General features: G+C 37.7%; 1 protein-coding gene across 1 annotated transcript; it reads left to right on the top strand.

The window, feature by feature from the left end:
* The first annotated feature begins 1,144 nt into the window (after window positions 1–1,144).
* LOC128102867 (prolactin-2C5-like) lies at window positions 1,145–9,622 on the top strand. Its single transcript, XM_052726753.1, has 5 exons — window positions 1,145–1,175; window positions 4,585–4,760; window positions 7,203–7,310; window positions 8,396–8,575; window positions 9,437–9,622. The coding sequence occupies exons 1-5, from the start codon at window positions 1,145–1,147 to the stop codon at window positions 9,620–9,622; spliced, it is 681 nt and encodes a 226-aa protein (XP_052582713.1).
* Window positions 9,623–23,209: the final 13,587 nt, after the last annotated feature.

The following is a 23,209-nucleotide window of genomic DNA, read 5'->3' as shown; positions in this document are numbered from 1 at the left end:
TAAGGCAATGTGGGCTGTACCTAGTTTTCTACAACTTTGATCTTTGGAGGATACAAGTGAAATAGTGTGATTTTTTTTCATTATTTATCATAGCATTTTAATAGGAGCTTTGCTTGCTTTTTCATTTAATGTTCCAGAAAAATACCAAATTAAATCCAATGTGCATTTATTTTCTGCAGAGAAAACTGGGCCTTCATTGATTCTGATAACTATCTGCAAGGTTCCACTATATAAAGATAACATCTAGTATTGTACAGATTTGGAAAGCCATCTACAAGCAAGATGGCAATTAACAATTTGAAAGCAGTTATCTAGCATAGTTGGAAAAAAGTATTAGCTAAAAACACAAGATTACTGAAATAGTTCATGGTTCATTTACTTAGTTTCCCATGAGCTGTACAACAGTGAGGCTCCATTGGACATGTACATAACACAGAATACTGTCAGTGAGTTGGATGCAAACAGTACTAGATATAAGAGACTAAGTAATGCAATGCCACATGTTCTGGTTTCTTTACATAAATAAATCTTACTGAAACAGCTAGAAGATCTCAGTGATGGATGGATTTTATAGTATCATGTGGTACTACGCTGGCTAATGCTGCGAAGTGTCACTAAGGAACCTGCTAAGTCCAAGAAGGCCATTACCAACCCAAGCTAGATATATAGATTCACCTAAGAGTGGCAAAACTATTATGAGAACAAACAAGTACGTTTGGATTTTATTTAAATACATTTCCATTGGTTTCGCTTATGTTTATAATTTATAAGAACCAGAAGAACTATTAGAGAGACCATGTATGTAATAAGAAATTTGCGTCACTCTTCATGGATCAGAAATGGCTCTGGTGATTTACAACATAACTTGAACCATAGTCATGATCTAAAAATGAGGTAAATAATGCCTATGCCTATATATCTTGTTTAATCATTGTTGTAATGAGGCTATTAGCTAAAGATGGGTGAGAGTAATGGTATCCTCAACTTGGATTCCAGACATTGCTTCTTCCTGCCCCCTAGCAGTGTGTGGCCTTGGGGATGATGTGCTGCACTATATAGGAGGCGGAAAGTTAACTGGAGACCGGACTTTGGTTGAAACGGCTTTCCTGAGTCAGCGGCCAAGCTGTGGTGGGACTCCACAGAGATGCGGCGGTCTTTGACTCAACCACGTTCCTGTAAGTAGCTCTTCTCCAAACTTCTTCCAGGTGACCTCAATCACTGCACTATTGTACAAAGCTGGTTTGGACAGTTTACTTTTTATGGTGTTATTTTCCCTGTGTATGAAGTGAATTGCCGTTGTTAATACCTGACCCAGAGAAGTAAAACAGATAAAATTAAGAAGTACTTTCTAATCATTTCTCTAGATAGCAGCTATCCGGCAACTCTTAGACCAGTGGTCCCTGGAGGGGAGCCTTCCTTCCCAGAATATATACAGCAATACTAGAGACATTTTTCATTGTCATAGTGGAACTAATAGAAAAGAGGCATGTTATTGGTGTCTAGTGGTAGGAAGTTGTATGTCTACATAACTCTGAATGACAAATAAATTTTGAGAACATGGAAGAACTATCAATTTCACAAAGTCAAAATTTCAGAATTTGAGATCTTTCAATTGTAATGAAACCACAAGAGCGTATAGGCAGAATTTATAACAATTACAGAAGGAAAAAGTAACATACACTAATTCCTGTGTCTCTGCTATGAGTTACTTGACTGGAATGATGTATTCATATTTTATCCTGGAGACAAATAAATGAGGATAACAAATATGCATTTATACCACATTAAAAATTTCATTCAAGGAAAACACTTTTTCAGCATGCATAAAACCTGCACAAGTTTATACAAGACCAAATACCAGAACAGAAATGGGGATTGGACACACAATCCTTTACCCCTGAAGCTATTGGCAATTGTCGGGAGGGAAAAAGATAGTTTTTAATGTGTAGCCCCTCATAATTTAATCAGGCTCTAGTAGAAGACTGTACATCAAAGAATATTAGGGTAGCACCAATTGGTCTTAAATGATTTTTGTTGTTGTTGTTTTTCTTTTTTTTTCTTTTTTTTAAATAATGTGTAGCCCAGACTGGCCTCGAACTCGTGATCCTCCTGCCTCTGCCTCCTTCAGCAAATTCTACCGGCGTGCGCCACCACAACTGGCTGTTGTTGTTTTTCTAACAACACAAAATTGTGTGAACGAGAAAGTTGCGTGGTATGTGGATCTAGGACGAGATGGGGAATGTGAAGTGAACATCAAACATATAAAAATTCTTGAAGATCAGATAATGAGGTACAATTGCTTGCATTTCCTCTTATTTACAAGGGAGATGGATTCCCAACAAGAATAAATTGGATTTTATGAAGTGGCAAAACAAAATTATTAGCTCCTGTTAGATTTTTTAAATCCTATAGATGATGGATTTATTCTCTCTCTCTCTCTCTCTCTCTCTCTCTCTCTCTCTCTCTCTCTCTCTCTCTCTCTCTTTCTCTCTCTCTCTCTCTGTAATATTTTTGCTTTTCCTTTAAAAGGTGCCTAGTTATCTTGCATACTATGGAATATTTTCATACTTTTATTTATTTTGAGTATTACAGTTTAGATTTTTTTCCACTAATAAAATTTACCAATTCCCTAATTTCCAGTTGCACATATCCATTTATCAAAGATTTTTTTATCAGTAGTTTTTTTCAGACTAATGTCACTAAAAGTAATAGAATTTTCTTTGTAATAAAGACATGTTGATTCATCATATTGAAACTGCTAAATATTAATATGTCCAGTCCCATGCAGGTTTCACAGCTGCTGGTCTAAATGAGTTCAGTTGTCTCTGTAGGTTTCCCCATCATGATCATGACCCTGCCCCCTTGCTCATATAATCCCTCTTCCCTCTCTTCGACTGGACTCCCGGAGCTCGGCCTGATGCATGGCTCTAGATCTCTGCATCTGCTTCCATCAGTTACTTGATGAAGGCTCTATGATGACAGTTAGGGTATTCATCAATCTGATTACCAGGGTAGGCCAGTTCAGGCACCCTCTCCACTATTGCTAGGAGTCTAAGCTGGGGTTATCCTTGTGGATTCCTGGCAATTTCCTTAAGCCTTCTGCAAACAGGATACAGTTGTGTAGCTTGGTCTGTTTGAGGGGCCCCTGGCAATGTGATCAGGATCTATACCTGGTGCATGAGCTGGCTTTCTGAAGCCCATTACCTATGGTGGGATGCTTTGCTCAGCCTTGATGCAGCAGGTGGGGTGCTTGGTCCTGCCTCAACTCAATGTAGCAGGCTTTGCTGACTCCCCATGGGAGCCCTTATCCTTTTGGAGGAGGGGATCAAGGGTGTGTTAGGGAGGGAAAGCTGGGGTGGGCGAGCGGGAGGAGGGGTGGGAGGGGGATCCGTGGTTGATATGTAGAATGAGTGGAAATTTTTCCTAAGTAAAAAAAAAAATATTGATATGCCCATAGTTCAAACCCAGGCAGTGGGACCGGGACCTGTCTTTAGTGCATGAGCTGGATGTTTGAAACCTGGGGCCTATGTAGGGACACTTTGCTCAGCCTGGGAGGAGGGAATTGGACCTGCCTGGACTGAATTCACCAGGTTGAGCTGAAACCCAGGGGAGCCCTTGCCCTGGAGGAGATGAGGGGTGGGCTTGGGGGGAGGGAAGGGGAAGGGGGAGGAGGGAGGACAGGGGAATCTGTGGCTGATATGTAAAATTAAATCAAATTATAAAATTTAAAAAAAAAGTAAGTTGATGATGACATCAACCTTGGTCATTATTAAAAATGTTAAAACTGTGTGTTATACAAAGTAGGGAAATATTGACAAAGGAGGAAATATTACATTTTGGTGCAGAATTATTTATTTCAGATTGTGGCATAACTCTGCATTGTCAGTATTAGTAAGCAATTGTATGTTTGTTCCCATCTAGCTTGAAAATAAAGCTAATCCATAGAGCTACCTTGTTACACTGGTGTGCCATACCAATATTAGACAAATTTAGGGCCTGGCTCAGGAGTTAAGAGCCATTGCTGCTGTTGAACAAGACTAGTGTTTGGTTCTCAACATCCCATGGCTGCTCACAACTATATGTAACTCTAATTCTCAGAGATCTGATGCCTTTGTCCAGCATGTATGGACACATATGAATGTGTAAGCAAAACACTGCTATACATAAAATAAAATAAATACATTTTTAAATGCTACCAAATTCATGACTTATCTCTTATTGCAGAAAGTCATCTGCAATTCACTAGACATTAAAGGGTCTGAAGAGAAATGGTCTAAACAGAAGGTCTTGAACACCTTGCCTTGACTTAAATAAAGCTTCAAATGTTTTTAGAATGCAGAATACTCTTGGGTGTAATTTCAAAAAGTGTAAAAAGGACATTCAGGATTTGAAACAGCAATCTGAGAAAATATGATTGCTTAGATTAGTTTTCCTCCTATTAGAAACTGTCTATTCCTCCTACAGTGTTAAAAACAGTTCCTTCGTAGAAGACCACTTTGACCATAAAAGGCTTCCATTGACAAGATGACTTTTAATAACCCGGTGGGAATATATCTCAGAGTGGCCCCTCTTCTTCTTTAACAGGGACACTGCTCCTACTACTGGTGTCCAACCTGCTCCTGTGGGAGGATGTGGCATCGGTACCCATGTGTGCAATGAGGAATGGTCGTTGCTTTGTGTCACTGAAGGACATGTTTGATCTGGCAGGCAGTTTGTCTCATGAAATCAGTCAAGAAATTTCAGGAATGCTCACTGAATTTGTAAGTAACCCGCTAACTTCTGACTTCTTAACAAATCAAGCCTCTATCACAATGATTGTGATACAGCATAGCCTAAAGCAAAACACACCATGATCTAAATCTCAAGCAGGCATTCCTTCCCAAAGGATAAGAATACAGTGGCTACTGAACTGTGAAGCCAATAAGAGGGCAGTTGCACAAAATGTAGACTATTAACTGAAACACTATTATTTTAATGTTATTCTATTATTTAACTTTTGTTTTAATTCACTATTATGACATAAAGATATGCAAAACATAACAGAGGAAATGGTGTTTCTCTTTTCCTTTATCTAGTGGGCTATTTGTCACTCCTTTATTATTTATTTGTTTGTTTGTTTTACCTTCTAATGAAAATAGGTAATTTTTCTCACATAATACACACTAATTACAGTTTCCTCTCCCTCTCTTCCTCTTAGACCCTCCCCATGTCCTCCACTTGGGATTCACTCCCTTTGTGTCTCTCATTAAAAAAGAAGAGGCTCCTTAGGGACAGTAATAAAATTTAAAAAAAAAAAAAACTCACACATCAGAATTGGACTAAACAAAAAAAATGAAAGAAAAGAGCTCAAGAGAAGGCACAAGAAACAAAGACCTACTTGTTCATTAACTCAGGAATCCCATAAAAACATGAAAATGGAAGCAAAAATATATTCATAAAGGACCTGATGCAGACCTGTGCAGGCCTTGTGTACCCTGCCTCAGTCTCTGTGAGTTCTTATGTGTGTAAATTGTGTTGATTTAAATGGCCTTGGTTCTTGGTGTCTTCCTTCTTCTTTGGCTCTTAGATTCTTTCTATCTCCTCTTCTTCAGGGTTCCTGGCCTTTGAGTAAAGGGATTTGATGGTAATATCCCATTTAGGGCTGAGTGATTCAAGGTCTCTTACTCTCTGCATAGTGTCTGGCTGTGGGTTTCTGTATTTGTTCTTCTACAGGAGGAAGCTTCTCTGATGATGGCTGAATGAGACATTGATCTATGAGTATAGAATGTCATTAGGAGTCATTTTATTTTTGCATTTTCTTTGGGTTTTTTGTTTGTTTTTGTTTTTAGAAAGCAGCATTTAGTTTTACTTTAGGTCCCTGGACTATCCAGTATCAGATTCTTGGTCACCCAGGCAGTGTCAGGTATGGGTGTGACTTCTTGTGGAGTGGGTCTTAAGTCAAATCAGGTATTGGTTGGTTACTTCCACAAGGTTTGTACTGCTGTCGCTATAGGATATCTTGTAGGCAGGACGCCATTGTGGATCCAAGGGTTTGTGGCTGAGCTGGTCTTTACGTTTCTCTTTGGATAGTATACAGAGTACCTTCCTGTTCCAAAGATATTAGCACACAGGGGTAAAGGTCTGTGAAGTCACCAGCTCAACTTCTCCATGTTCAGTGGATTCTATAGGTGTTGTCTTCAGCAACGGGGCCTTGCCATCAGTTTGTGGAGAGCAAATTATAGTCTTGGCAAAAATATAGCCTGGGTTGTTTGGTAGTTTCTAACCCCTTTGGCCTACAACTCAATTAGATGTAACCCAATACTGGTACTAGAACCTTCATTTGGTGACAAGAAGTGGCTAGTTGCGGCTATGCTCCCCACCCCATTATTTGGAGTTTTCATTTAGATCACCTTCATATATGTATATATTTTAGGAAGGTTATACTGTATAGGTTTTCATGCTACTCTCAAATGGCCTTTAATTTTAGCTGTCTCTTCCCATATTCCCTTCCTCTCCCCTTCTCCGCTTCCCCTCCCTACTTGATCCTAACATTGCAGCCCCTCCCCTTCCACTGGACACTACAGACTTGTAATAAAGGAAACTGTGTTTCCGAGACCTGTAAGAATTAAATAGACTTAAAGACACTGGGGCAAAGTCAGGGAGTGCAAGAAAATTAATAATTGTACTTCCTATTCCTAAATGCTATGAACTAATTTTAATGAATTTAAAAATATTTGATTTACTAACAAGGAGGTCTGCCATATGCAGGGCAATTGGTTAGGTCTTCATGATGAGCCCCTAATTGGCTATACAATACCAAATAATCATCCCTGCAATAATATATACACAAGTAACACTAAACAGACTCATTGAGTGTGTCAGTGTGTGTGTGTGTGTGTGTGTGTGTGTGTGTGTGTGTGTGTGTGTGTATGTGTAGATGCAACAATGACGATAATAATCATCAATAAAAATATGCCAAGAATTAAGAGAGAGTAAGAGTGGGATGATAGGAAGAGTTAAAGAGAGAGAGGACATGGAAGGGGTTGGAGAGAAGAAAAGGAAGTGGAAAACATGTAATTGTATTTTAATTAAAATAGTTCTCAAAGCTTGTTTATTTAATATATTAGTTTAAATTTTTAGTGCTTACTTTAAATGCATTAATTTTCTGTTCATTTATTCCTTTCATAATTTCCACTTTCAACTGAATATTCCACCAATTTCAGAAAAAGCACTATGCTGAAGTCCATGGGCTCAAAGACACAGCCCTCACCAGCTGCCACACTTCTTCCCTCTCCATTCCAGAAAACAAGGAACAAGCCGTGAACACAAATGTGAGTCCTCACTCCATGTATTTTTCAACAGAACTTTTGAAACAGTACACTGGATTTATCATACTATAAGTTATTAAAAAGTGTTGTAATAGGCATGATAATCATATCTCCAGGAAAATGGAGACAGAATATTCAAGAAAAGGAAAAATACACTGTACAGTTGATGAATTATGGATGAAATCTGCCAAGCAATATTTTCATATATGTATAAATTGTACATGTAGGGGACCCCTTTCCACTAACCACCAATGAGATTCTTCATATTATTCTGTTGGAGTTTTTAAACTGTCATTGACATTCAAGGATAAAAACGTATTGATTCAGGCCTAGACAATGCCAATATAGTTAGTTGTATTTATCATATGTTAGTAATGGACCCTGTGTTTACAGCTCTTTGTATCACAAACTATTCACCATTTCTTCTTGGCTTCTAAGTATCTTCTGTTTCAATTTCTGTTTCTTATCCTGTGCTTATTCCTAATTATCCTCACCTGTGTCATGCCTAAAAGCTAAAGAAAGGAGCACAATATATACTGTGCAATGTTCAGCAATGTACAGCCATCCCACTGTGTTATTACAAGTCTATACTCATGGCTCCTCTAACTCATTATTTTTATTGTCTCTCACTTCTGACTTCCAACATAAATCATCACAATATGATTTAGATTAAATATTATCATACAGCCTTATACATCTCCACAACTAGAATGTGTCCTCTGTGTTCTGCTTAATGACAAAAGCATTCTGTATCTTTATAACTACTATTAAAATCATACTGAAATAATGAAGGAAAGTGACAAAAATCAAAGTGAAGAATGAGATCATAGTTCATGAGAGTCATCTCTTCTCCAAAAACTTCATGAAGCACTCTATTGGCATTTCTGAGTGTAATTTACTCTAAAATTCTAGATCACAATGCCATTTCACACTTCTACAGTTGGTGTCATCTACAAAAGATTGTTTTAAATACATATTTGAATGGCCAAGGGGAAGTTTCCTCTTAGTCATTCGAAGATAAACTGTCTGTATCTAACTCTATTTTATTTTGATTATTCTAATGTAATTATTCAAATGTGGTTACTTAGTATGAAGTCTTACTGAAATCGGCAGACATCCTTTTGGGTGCCTGGAAAAATCCTCTGCAACACCTAGAGAAAGAAATAGCCACCTTGAAAGATGTGCCTGCTGGTGTCATCTCCAAAGCCAAACTCATCAAGGAAAAGGACTCTGGACTGCTGGAGGGGATTAAAAGCCTTATCAACATGGTGAGCCATCCCCTTATGCTTCTCTTTACTTTTCTTATCATAAATGAGGTGACAAGGGCAAGGATAACTGAGTTTTGATGCATTTTGATTTGCAAAAAATAAAAAATAATAATAAGATTTAAAAATTAAAATAAAAACAAATATTTTGCCATACAAATATCTAAAAGGCACACTATTAAGTGAATGCTTGTAATTCCAACCTTCTGTGGTGAATTTTATTCAGAACCTCCCATACCATGGCTCTCAGAAAAAAAATACATGCTCCATATTTTAAGTTGGACAGTAGCATTTTTGGTTCACAAGACAGACACTTAAGTACTTGAGCAGGTATTCTGAGTATCACTGCCCTTGGACTGTTTGCATCTTAAACCATCAAGTATAAACATTGTTGCATTTTAGTTTAGTGATAAACAAATTATACAAAGAATTGATTTGGCTGAAAATAAGATACATTATGTGAGAAAGCATCTATTTTTCAACAAAAATAAAAAAGGACAGTATTTCAATACCAGGACCTATTAAGAAATAACAGACAAGTCAGGGACTGTTGAGGACGTGGACCATTCCTTAAATGACATAATGGACATTTATTCTTTTATTGTCCTTTCCTCAAATCCATGTTTAAAATCAAGTAATTTATTGATTGTCCATCCCTAAACTTCTGTAAGAATATTATTGATCAGACAAAAAAATGCAAGCACCAAATCTTTGCATTTACCTTGTCCAGCATTGATGAAAATCTATACATTTAGCTGATTTTGACAATTCTAACTTTTTACAAATCTTCATTCAGCACTTAGATGGGATATGCACCAAAAATACTTAAACATAATTAATAGTTGACTATGCTTTGGTGATCAGATTCACATTGGAGAAAATGAGAACTACCCTACCTGGTCTGGACTGGCATCCTTGCAGTCAGACGATGAAGAGGCTCGCATTTTGGCTTTTTATAATTTGATCAGCTGCCTAGACCATGACTCTAAGAAGGTTGACATTTGTCTCAACATCGTGAAGTGCAAAGTTTCCCAACCAGGCAACTGCTAAGCCTTCTTCCATCTGATCTGCTCCTGAAATATAAAGCATCATTTAAACTTTTTATCTTCTGAATTTTGTTGTTGTTGTCTCACTTAAAAATAAAAAGTGGCAGTTTTCCTTGCACCAGGTTTCTACCTGACTCCTAAATACCACCCATATCAAGACATCTTTTTCAATACTCTCCCTCTCCATCCACCCTCTAGCCTGATCCCTCATATTACCATCTCCACCTGCCCCACTAATCTACAAGGATGACCACAGCTAAGACTCCTAACAATAGTGGATAGGTAGCCTGAACTGGCCTTCTCCTATAATCAGATTGGTGACTACCCCAATTGTCATCATAGAGCCTTCATTCAGTGACTAATGGAAACAGATGCAGAGATCCACAGCCAAGCACTGGGCCAGGCTTGGGGAATCCTGTTGAAGAGAGGGAAGAAGGATTATAAGGGCCATGGGGTCAAGGTCATCACAAGGGAACCCATAGAAACAACTATTTTGGGCTCATAGGAGCTCACAGAGTCTGAACCAACAGCTAGAGAGCCTGCATGGGACCAACCTAGGACCTCTACATATATGTAACAGTTGTGTGGCTTGGTCTACTGTAGCTATAGCGAGAAATCCAAGGGAGCCTGCTTAAGGAGTATTAGGGAGTTTATTAGGATATAAATTGGGGAGAACAACTCACTAAACAAGATAAGACAAAATTGCCACAGAGTCCTGGAAGGCTAATGGCCAATCTCACGCTGCTTCTGCTGCCTGAGTCAGTCCACACCATCCACACCCAGGAGGGAGAGAAGAGAGTGAGGCATACATACCCCTCAGGTCTTAAACTATCCCAGAGGCCACACTCTAGTGGCTGGTACCTCAAGGTCATAGGTGAAACAGGTACCACTACAGTCTACTTGAGGGACTCCAAACAGAGGGATCAGGCCATGTCACTAACACTTTGGCTGGCCTTTGAAAACCTGTTCCTCATGCTGGGTTGCCTTATCCAGCCTTAATACAAAGGGAGGAGCTTAGTCCTACTTCAAGTTGATATGTCATGTTTTGTTGACACCCATGGGAAACCTGTTCCTTTCAGGACAGAAACAGAGAAGGAGTAGATTACGGGAGGGAATGGTAGGTGAATGGAGAGAATGGGAGGAGAGGAGGAAAGGGAAAATGTGGTTGGAATGTAAAATAAAAATAAATAAATTTAATAAAAATAAAAGGTGGCTCCATTAGTGTAAAAGTCTCAATAGTGAATTGGTCAAATTTTCTATTAATGATTTAATGTAACATTGAATGTAATGTAACATCTATCCATACTATAACATGCTTCAATCAAACATTTTGCAAGTAATGGAAGTTAGACATGCAACCAACATATTTCATAACTAATTTAATAATTGGGAAATTCTATTATTTGTCACATTGTTAGAGTCAAGAAGTGGTGTTTTTAGAAATCTTCCTGATGAGCCTATAAAACTTGGACTATTTGGAATCATTCACAAAAGCCAGACCCCTGACCACACAACTCTCAGAGGTCTGAAAGACAATATAATTATGATGGTTGTATACCATTCCAAGTACTGCCAATTTTTCAAAAATTTTAAAATGTCTCAGAACACAACTGTTAAGTGGTTCATGATTTCTTTAAAAGTTTCCTCAAACATGATCCTCTGAATTCGTATCTCCTATTCAGCAGCATCTTTCACATATACCACATGCTCTTCACCTTGAGTAGACCAAGACTTCTTTGCACAGTCCTTAAATTCTTCTCATATTCACATTATTTAGTTTCCCCCTCTTGTCCTCTGTTGGGTGAAATCACAAGGTATGTAATGAAATATAAAGAGTTCCCATGATGTTTTTAGCCCTTCTTTTTTCTAGATTCCCATTCTTTGCCTTTTAGAGCATTAGATACGGAACTAGAAGACACAAAAATTGTAAACTCATTGACTTATGATTTTAATGACTTATTGCTGGTTACAGCTATTTTCTACTACTTAAAAACATTCCTCAGACACATACAGGTATATACCAAATAAGTTAATATAAAAATTAGTTATGTGTTTTTTATTCTCAATGGAATTTTCTAAAACTATAAACAAGAAAGAACATGTATTATTTGCAGGAAAATGGAGTTGAAGACAATCATATTAAGTTATTTAAACACACCAATTAAAACAAATGTTAACATATTTTCTCTAATTTAGGAGCCTAAAATTTCATAAAGATACATAAAATCATATATTTGCTCCTAACCATGTCATATGAAAGGAGATATTATATTCCCTACTGAAACAAAGTGAGCTAATATGACAGGAAGGGAGAGAAAACATATTGTACTGTGTATTGGGCTGAATGTACCCAAAGTAACTTATTTACTTGTATTAAAATAGCTTTATATAATCCAGTATAACGTACACAAAACATAAATTTAAAAGTACTGATCTTAAAGAAGTCATAGCTATAAAACATTGGATAACCTTTGTGGGTTCAGATGCAACCACATCTCCTGGCGGTCATTTGATACACCTTAGTCCCTTGTTTACGCTGTTAATACAGGTTATATTCTCAAATCTAATGATTCATAGTTCAAAACCACAAAGAAGAGATAACACGGAGCCTTAGTCTTTCTTGGTCTAAGTTGCCTTACTCATTAAAATATTTTCTATTTCCTTCTATTCATCTGTATCTCTCATGATTTTGTTTTCCTTTACAGTTGAGTATAGCTGGATTGCTAATAAGTGTCCAATTTTCATTACACAGTCATCAGTTGCTTCCATGTCCTGGCTATTGTGAAATGTACATCAATGACTATAACTAAGCAAGTATCTCTGTAGAGAATACTAAGTCAGTTGTTGGATGTAAATGATGTTTTCCTGGTGACTTAGTGGCTGCACAGGAATCTACTGATATTTTAATTATCCTCTGCAACCCCATGACCCTGCAGTCAATGCCCCACCAGCCACTCAGGCCTCGGCCTGGAAGGTCTTCTGCTCTATGGCCCCAGCTCTGCTACAGCTGTGATATGTATGTTTAAACTAAGTCTCTATCATTTTATTTACCTACAAAGAACCAGAAATCAAACGTGGGAGTAAAAACCTATTATATCAGAGACTCCAAGAAGCAACCACTGACCTTGCTTTTTAGCCAGAGATACAGGAAGAGAAATGACTCTTGTCTCCAAACCAAAAGGAAGTGCCAAACTCAAGTCCCCATCTTTTCCTTTCTGTTCACCTTCTCTATCCAAATTGTTGGCTTCTCTATGGCTAATTTGGGTCAGCTAGTCTCTAGTGCTGCCCCCTGATTCAAAGTAAACTTTATTGACAATCTGGAGTGCCACAGTGTGATCAAAATATCCCACAACATGTAAAGGAGTCATATAGGTGGGTCATTTGGTAGATTATCTGAACTTATTTCCATAATGATTTCAGCAGTTTGCAATCCTACCACTCTCTGAATCCTAACCAGCATTCCTTCTCAGTTATCTTCTTTATCTTAATCACTCTGAGTGGGGTAAGATGAAGTCTGAAAGTAGTTTTAATTTACATTTGTTGGATGGCTAATGAGAATGAATAATGCTTTTTAGATATTTGTTGGCATTTTTTTGTTTCTTCTTTTGAGAACTCTGTTCAGATCCATAGCCCATTTTTTGACTGAGTTTTTTTTCCCTCTTGATTCTTTTGCATCAGTTCTTTATATATTATGGATATCAATCCTCTATCTGATGTATAGTTGAAAAGGATTATCTTCTAATATGTGAGCTTTTTCACTTGATGTTTTATGTACCTGCAAAATCACTCAGTTTTATATGGTGCCATTTGTCAACTGTTAGCCTTAATTCTGGTGTAAAAAGACTTCTTTTTATAGTTTTTTGGTGCACCTACATCTTGTAAGTTACTGCCTTTCTATTCTAGCAGCTTCAACATTTTAGATTTCACAGTGATGTCATTGATACATTTGTGGGTAAATTTTATGCAAGGCAATAAGTATGAGTCTAATTTAATCATTTTACATGTAAATGTCCAGTTAATCCAGTTATGCCTCTACCTTTGTTGAAGATGCTATATTTCCTCCAGTGTGTATTTTTTGCCATCTTTGTCAAATATCATATGGCTCTAATTATGTGTGACTAGATGTACATCTTCTATCCTGTTTCATTGATATGCATGCCTGCTCTCATGCCAGGATCATGCTTCTATGATATGCTGAAGAGGAGTGAGGGACAGTGGACATACCAATCTTTTTTTATTTTTTTATTTTGTTACTATTTCAATCTCCTATGTTATGAAGCTGTTGATCACTTCTTTGTTGAAATTTGGTGGTGGTTCAGATGTATTTAGAAATCTGTACATTTATTTTAGTTTTTCTAACTGATCAGTAATAGGTTTTTAAATATTTTGTTATAATATTACAAATTTATTTGGTGTTTGTTGTGATGCTTCTTTGCTCACCTATGGTATTTATTAATTTGAGTCTCCTCTCTCATTTCTTTGGTTATTCTGACAAAGGGTCTGTCAGTCTTGTCTGTTTTTTTTTTTTAATGATATGGTTCTTAGTTTAATTGATTTTTTGAGCTTTTGTTGTTCCTTTTTCATTAATATCAGCTCTGGATTATAATAAAAACATTTTAAAACTCATACCTGTACAGGTACAAGGAGAACACAGAATATCAAATAAACAGAATGAGAAAACATACTTTCCTATGACATATTATAAGCACTAATATATAGAACCAAAACTGTGTGTTAAAAGCTTGGAAAGAAAAATGAAAAGACATGTATAAAGGAAAATCCATCAGAATGACTAATTTCTCAGTGGAAATGTTAAAAGCCATAAGCTTCTAGAGTAATGTGTTCCAAATTCGAAAAGACTAATTAGATCAAGCAAAATCATTTTACCTATAAAAACTTTCCATAGTTGAAGGAGAAATAAAAAATTACCTTGACATAAACAATCTAAAATAAAATAATTAATGTCCACTGGGTTAGTCCATAAAAAGATACCAGAAATACTACTTTAAATTGAAAAAACAACTATAATTTCAGAAATCCAATAGGAATGTAAACATAAACAGAAAGAAGCATTACAATGACTGCTGTCAACACACTCCTTACAAGAATCACTTTTAGTATTACTTGCCTCAATTCTCCAATCAAAAGACAAGATTAGTTGAATAATAATAATAATAATAATAATAAAGCATTTTTTGTTTCCTAAACAAAACTCAGCTTAAAGCAGTGACACTAGCTTACAGTGAAAAGATGGCAAAAGGACTTCAAGCAATTCATAACTGGAAACAAGTGGACATCAATATTCTAATATCTGTCAAAAAGACTGAAAACCACAATTAATCAATCAGAAAATAAAAAGTAGAATATTTCATTCAATTCAAGAGACCAATTAATCAAGAAGATGCTACAATCCTAAATATGTATGCACCAAATTCTGGAGTGCCCAGGTTGATGTAAAGCATACTACTATACTTCAAGACACAGATTAAACCCAATTCAATAATAATAGGCTACTTTAAAACCTCACTTTCACTAATATGTCATCTGTTCAGAAAATATCAGAATTAAATACATCATGCATCAAATAGAGCAAGCATATCTACACAACACTCCTCTCAAATACCAAAGAATAATTCTAGTCAAGAGCCTATGTAAGTTTCTATAAAATAGAACACATTGGGACACAAAACAAACATCAGCAAATTTTAAAAATTAAAATAACTGTGTGTATTTTATCTGACCACAATTCAATAAAGCTTCAAATTAATGGCAAAATAATCTCTAGAAATTACATGAGCTCAGCAAGACTAAACAACACAACATGGAATGATGAATAGATAAGTTAAGAAGTTTTTAAAGTGCCTCATAACAAATGAAAGTGAAAGCACAGCACAACACAATTTTAGGCAACACTAAGAAGTTGTAAGAGGATGATTTTAAAATTCTAACCACCCGTATTTTAAAAAATCAAAAAGAGCAAAAATAAACAACCTAATGATGCAACTTAAGATTTTGGGGAAAAAAATCCAGTCAATAGGAAGAAATAACAGTGTATTCTTATGTAGTAAAATTTAATCACATACTCTATAAACAGACCTTTTGAATTTCTTATGTATTCTATGTTAGCCATACAATATGTGGTTTCATGAAATATGACCTCAGTCAACTTATAGATTTTTTTTTACTTTCATGGAAATAATCAATACTGTTATATGCTATAAATGATCCATTTCTTCAAATGAAACTCAACTATGGAATTCCAAACAAGAAGAGGAGGTGGAGGAAGAGGAAGAACAAGAACAAGAAGAGGAGGAGGAGGAAGAGGAAGAGGAAGAAGAAGAGAAGGAGGAGGAGGAGCAAGAGGAAGAAAAAGAAAAGGAACAGGTGGAAGAAGAAAGAACACAAATATACAAATTCTTGTTAGAAATAAAGTTGTTGACATATCCTCCAATATTCTTTTACCTAGTTATTGCTTATATTATACAACATAGTAACTCTATTCAATCGAGTCTGAACACTCCAGAATTTAATTAAATTTCTCCATTATGCAGAGAAATTTTTGACATTAATGTTTAATAATTAAACTGAAGTAGTCAATTCAATATGGAAAAATATATTTCATAAAATTGAGTAATTTTTTGCCAAATTTTCCCCTCAATAAGCACATTCCCAACACAGTGAATAAAGTGATGAAAGATGTTTAAGTGATGAGAAGAATATAGTTTGACTTTTTAATAGCAAGTACTTTAAAGACAAAGTATGTTTGGAGTTCAGTGTACACTCTTGCCTTAAGGACTCAAAAGAGTAAAGGGAGACAGAGAGAGCTGAGAGTTTGCATGAATTCAAAAGATTAAAGGGACTGTAGATACATTTGGAGAAGTCTATTCTATTCATTTCTGATGGACTGCTATTACTATTTACAGGCAGAAATGAGATTCAGATACAGCAATCCCTACAGTGTAAGAAGATAATGATTCGGCTGGTTCATCTTTAAGTATAGAGAATATTTTCAGTGGTGAAAATGTAGATTTCTACCCCTCCTCAACCAGCGGCCACTCTGGGCACTAGAACTCCAGGTAGGTTACCTGCATGCAGACCACCTCAAACCTCTTATTGCCTGTCTACTCTACCCACAAGCTTCCTCCCCTCCTTGTCGCTGTGTTCCAGCTCCTAAATCAGGTGGAGGGACTCCGATTGACAGGAGGCCACACCAACCAGCAGAAACCCAGATAAACCACCCACTAGGGGACATCCTTGACTCTCTGGGTGCCTACCCACCCTTTCTCCAGTACACCTCCTCTCTCCATTGTCATGCCTCAGCCTCCTACTCTAATAGAGAATTCCTGCTTGACCAGAGGCCATGCTGTCCACCAGAACTCCAGGTAGACTGCCTGCCCATGGAGCTTTCACTCTCCCAGTTCCCCCACATGCACTATCCCCAATATCCCACCTATCCTCATTACCATGTCCCATATCCAAACTCAGTTGGAGAACCCCTGATTGACCAGAGGCCATCCTGTCCATTAGAAGTCCAGCTTCCAACTCAAGTGTAGACCCTCTTCTCAACCACAGGCCATAGTGGCTAGAAGACAAGAGAGGAAACAAAAACCAAAGAACAAAACACCTATCTAACAAAGACAAACACAGAAATCAGAACCTAGACCTATAATCACCCCAAACCCAGATATCTAGATGCCAGATTAAGAACCTAATCAACAACAGCCAAGATAATATGTCACCACCAGAGTCCAGCAATCCTACTACAACAAGCCCTGATTATTCCAACAGATCTCAAACACAAGAAAATGACTTTAAAACCAACTTTATGAAGATGATAGTGAGACACAGTCAAATTAACTTAAAAACAAAAAACACATAGTCATCTCAATGGATGCAGAAAGAAAGCCTTTTACAGATCCAACATGCCTTTATAATACAAGTCCTAGAGAGAGTAAGATGAGCAGGAACATACCTCATCATATAAAAAGCTGTATGAGAAACCTACAGGGAAAATCATGTCTATGCAGAAAAAAATTGATGCAATCCTATTGAAATTAAGATAGAACTGGTGGCTGTTTCCACTCGTTTTAAACGATGTGCTCAAAGTGTTAACTAGGGCAATAAGAAAAAAAGAATAAAACCAATGAAATACAATTGGGAAAAAAAGAAAAATAAACAAACTTTTCCTATTTTCAGATGACCTGATATTGTACATTGGAGATGGCAAAATTCAACTAGAGAATCTCTATAGTAAAAACTTTTAATCTTTGAAGAAAGAAATTGAGAAAAAGACACTAGAACATGGAATGACAATCCAGGTTCACAGATTGATAGAATCAATATTGCATAAATGATCATTCTACCAAAAAAAATTCAAGTGCATTCCCAATCAAAATCCCTACAACACTCTTCACATAAATAGACAAAATTACCCTAAAATTCATACAGAACTCAGAAGAACTAGGATAGCCCAAATTATCCTGAGCAAAAAGAGCAATGCCACAGGAATTCCCAAGCTAGACCTCAAGACATATTACAAAGCAATAGTAATCATAATAATCAAAATCAAAATGGCACTGGCAATAAAACAGATATGTAGAACAATAGATCAAAATCAATAACGCAAAATGAGTACATGTAATTAGAGACCTCTAACCTTCAAAAAAGGGGCAAAAAAGCATACACTGGAGAAAGACTGCATCTTCAACAAATAATGCAGGGAAGCTGGATGCCCATATGTAGAACAATAAAATTAGGCCCATGTCTATCACCTCTCACAAAATTTGTCTCCAAATGGAGCAAAGACCTAAATGTGAAACACTGAAGCTTCAAACATATTCAATATCCCCAGCATATAGGTGTAGGAAAAAACTCTTTCAATTGTATCCCATTTGCCCAGGAATTGAGGCCAGTAATTGACTAATGGGACCTTTTAAAAAAAGTTCTGTGTAGCTAAAGGAACAATCAACCAAATGAAAAGGAGGTAAACAAAATGAGAAAGACTGTTTACCAGCTATACATCTGGCACAGAATTAATATCAAGAATATATATGAAAAACTCAAAAAACAAAGAGTCAAAAAGAACAAATGTCACATTTAAAAATGGGTTATAGATCTGAAGAGAGCTCTCAAAAGAAGAAATAAAAATGGCCAAAAAATATCATTTGAAATGTCCACTGTCTCTAACAAAAAAAAAAAAGATGGAAATCAAAACAACTTTGAGATTTCGTCTTACACATCATGCCTCCAACCCTCAGTCTGAATGGCAAAGGTCAAAAGAAAATCAAAACAACAACAACAAAAACCCCTAGAACAAATGTTGGTGAGAATGTGAACAAAAGAGAACCCTTCATTCACTTTCCCTGGGATTTCAACCTCTCTGAAAATTAGTATGGAGAACAAAATAGAACAAATCTACTATATGACCAGTGATACCACTCTTCAGCAGTATGCCAAAATGACCCTGTATCGTACTTCACATGTATGTTCTCAGCCATGCTCATTTCTATTCTATTATTAATGGCTAGGACGTGGAAACAATCTAAATGTCCTTCAACTGAAGGGAAGTTTAAATACAATGAAATGTGGTATTTATATGCCACCACATGCAATTCAGCTGGAAAGAAAAATGAAAACATGAACTTTGCAGGTAAATTAATAGAGCTAAAGAGATTACATTGCATGAAACAATCCAGAACCAGAAAGGCAAATGTTGTATGCTCTCTTCTCATCTTCAGTTCCGAGTCTTATGTCCTCAGATGTGAGTATATAATCTGGAGTAACTGCAGAAAGGAGACCATGGGAGGGACAGTTAAGAGGAATACCTGGGTACACATGACTGGAAGGAGAAGGGAGGATAATGGGGAAACTCTAATTAGGTATGAGGGAGGAAGATAAATATAGAAGGAGGCCAGAAAGGATAAAATAACAGTAATGGTATCTGAAGAAGTCATAAGGCATCATATTATTATCTATATTAAATTCCACATAATACATATAAGTCTATTTATATATAAACATATATAGATTAAATAAAAATTTTCCATCTAGCCTGACAGTGTTTTTTCCACAAGTCATTGACTACCCAACAAAAATCCATCACAAGACATGAGAATCTCCCTTTTTACTTATTTATTAGGGTTGTCTAAGAGACTCACAAAATATTACAGGCTACTTTTGTTACCCTAGTTGCCTCCCAGAGGTGAAAGGTAAGTCCCTATTGCTGAATACATTATACAGGTTGGACACAGGGCCCAGAAGACCTGAGCTGAATCTGACTTAAAAGTCTCATCCTTGAGGACTAAATTTTATCGTACCAGAGATGCCCTGAAAGCTTCCACGAGATGGAAACAAACAGTCCAACTCAGCTCTTATGCCATGAACCACAACAAGAACAGCATGGAACAATAATCATAAGGATGCAATAGTGGTATACATACCTTCATTGCAACCAAAAACTCTCTAATTGGACTTGAAACCTAACACCAAAAGGGATTACTGGTATTGGAATCAGAACCAACTACTTGGGGCTAGTGAAGTCATCAGTCTTGGAGGGGAACTGACAACTGCCACTTTACTAAACTATCATAATTTCTAACTACATTCACGATATTTATCCTCATACCCACAAATAAGTATAGTTCTCAGCCTTCATCAAAACCTACTCTTGGCAACAGAGGACATTACAGAAAACCACAACTGAACAAAACACAGAGAACAAAGGGTCATGTGGTGCCCAGTCCCAGCTGATGATACCTAAAACACGATTTCTGAACCTGATGTTCGGGGATCACTGCAGAAGAAGGGATGGAAAGATTTTAAGAAACAGGGGGACAGAAAGTTTTCTGTGAGATTGTATCTCCCAGAAATATGGCAGAGAGGCTACACTCACATAGTCTTATCAACAAGGGTGCAAAAACAAGACCTGAAGAGGGAAGACACCAATGGGCAGGAAAGCATGAAAGGGGAAAGCTTGTAGTGCCTCAAACCTAGACAAGAATTAAGGATTTGTGAATGTTGAGAACACAAGAAATGGTCTTCTCCCCAGGAAGAGCATGCCCCTCCTAGTGGGTATCCAATACTCAGCAGTCATCCCTGAGATTACAGGTATACAGGCCACATTATATGGGCAATACAAGCTGTATTTCTCTATTAGGATAGGTGTGTGTGTGTGTGTGTGTGTGTGTGTGTGTGTGTGTGTGTGTGTGTGTGTGTCTTAACAGTAAAAGAAAAAAAGGCTAGGAGTAGGAGAGAGAACAGTTGAGATAGAGAACAGGGGTTGAAGGAAGGGAAGGAAATGGGGGAATTAAATAATTATATTATAATTTTAACACCCCTTCCACACCTCACTGCCTGTGGCAGGTGGGAGAGCTGCCCTTGAGATCATAAGAGCATGAGAGCTGCTCCTGCCCCTCACCAGCTGCAGCACTTGGGAGAGCCGATCCTGTGTCTCACCTGAGCAGCACAGTAGAGCCAACCCTGTTGGCAGGGGTGTAGGTGAGTCAGCCCCAAATTTGTGAGAGTGGGGGAGCTGGCCCCACTACTCATCTATCATGAGGTGGTGTCTTGGGCAGGGGAGAGATGCCCCTCATTATCCCTTGTACCCCACCGTCTACAGTAGAGGAGAGATCTGATCTTCCCACTTAACACCTGTGACATTCAGGAAAGTAGGCCCTGCTCCTCGTTTGAGCAGCACAGTAGAGCTAACCTTATTGATGGAGGTGCAGGTGAGTCAGCCTTGAGGATGTGAGAGTGGGATCATGTCCCCCATCATCTGCCATGTGGTATTGAGGGCAAGGAAAAGGTGCCCTCTTCTCCCTTGCAGCGTCTGTCACCTGTGGCAGGCCAGAGAGCTGACCCTCCCCCATACTAGCTGCAGCAGTTGGGAAAGCAGTTCCTGAACCTTGCCTGGGCCACAGAGTAGAGATGACCCTATTGGGGGCTGTTAGTGAGCCGGCAACAAGACTGTGATCACGGGAAATCTGGCCTTGTCCCTTGTCTGCCATACCATGTTGTGGGTAAGGGATAGATATCCTCGCTGCACCCTACCCCTTGCTGCCTGTGGTGGGTGGGAGAGCCGGCCCCAAGGTCAAAAGAACCGGAGAGCTCTCCCTGCTTCTCATCAGTTTCAGCATTCTGGAAAGTCGCCCTGGACCTCACCAGGGCAACACAGTAGAGCTGGCACTGATGCTTTAGTGTGGAAGAGCCAATTCTGAGTGCATGAATGCAGCTCATTGTTGCAAGGGGTGATCAAGCTGGGGCAATGCAGGAGAGCTGGCAGACTGGCCAACTCTGCAACTATCCAAGCCCAGAACTAAGGTTTTGAATTGGCCCACCTCAACTTCCACCCCATCTGTGTTCTGCTGGAGGATGTGAAAGGGCTGTTCCTACAGACCTAAAGCAGCAGAATCTCCAAGACACAGGGCAACAACAGGCTATCCAAGAGAACTGACTCCCAGTGAGTGCCCGGTATTAACAGTGTAGCAGAAACCAGAGGCCTTGAACCAGAAACCAGAGGCAAGGAACCCTTGCAAGTACAGAATTGTGGGTAAAAGGGTATATTGCATGACTCACTGTGTCACACTACAGCTTCCATGATGATATTTTTCTTTTTCTCTTTTGAATTGTCTTTTATTTTATTTGTGGGGGAGGTTGCAATGGCAGAGGGTGAATACAAGGGAGTGGAGAGATAAATGGGTAAAGATGCATGATGTGAAAGACATAAAAAATAAATAAAAAGAAAGTTAAAAAATAATAATGTAACTTCAATTTTTTATTCATCTATTTATTTTACATCCTGACTGCAGCCTCCCCCACAATCTTCCCCTCCCAGTCCCTCTCCCCAATCCCTCCTTTTATCCCCCAAGCTCCTCCTCTGCCATCTCCATCAAGAAAAAAAGCAGATCTCTAATGAGTATCAATAAAACACGATATTAGTAACTTCGATTTTTTAAAATAATTAACAACAACAAAAGACTGTTCAGGCTGGCTTTTTTTCTGAAGCTGTAACTATTTAATAAATGAAAGCAAACAAATAAATAAATAAATAAATTTAATAATTTTATTGGGAAATAAAATTATCAAGAAATACGTAAGAAAAGTAAAAACATGTAAAAGGAAAAAAGATGGAATACCAATTTCTAGAAAGTTCTACTGCTAAAAAAGACGTAGATTTTGACCAAGTTTAGCAGCCTATCAGCACTTTAGTCCATCCTATTTCTTTGACTCCTTTTCTTTCTTTTTACTTCTTGTCTCCGTTGGCCCATGATCAACTTCTATTTAGTCCACTCACAACTTTCACTCCATGTCCATGAAGACCTTGACTTGGACATCTTTCCTTATCCAGAAATCTCTACAAGATCCACTATATGTGCACTAAATCACCCTGAAAACCACACTACTTTGAAGATCTGAGGTGAGAGGATCCAGAATCCTTCATTAGTTAGAGGGAGGGGACAAGCCATGCTACCATCAAAACAGTCACCTCTCCGGACTGAATAAAGATAATGTCACCTTGGCTTTATCTGTGGTTTCTCGATAGAGTATTAGTTATGGTGTAAAAAGTAAGAGAAAATGGTATGCCATTCCTCAT

Source organism: Peromyscus californicus, unplaced genomic scaffold (assembly GCF_007827085.1).
Source record: "Peromyscus californicus insignis strain IS unplaced genomic scaffold, ASM782708v3 Scaffold_8__1_contigs__length_139910024, whole genome shotgun sequence".
In the NCBI taxonomy this organism is placed as follows: Eukaryota; Metazoa; Chordata; class Mammalia; order Rodentia; family Cricetidae; genus Peromyscus; species Peromyscus californicus.
The sequence above is the reverse complement of the archived record's forward strand: the minus strand, read 5'-3'. Positions and strand labels throughout refer to the sequence as shown.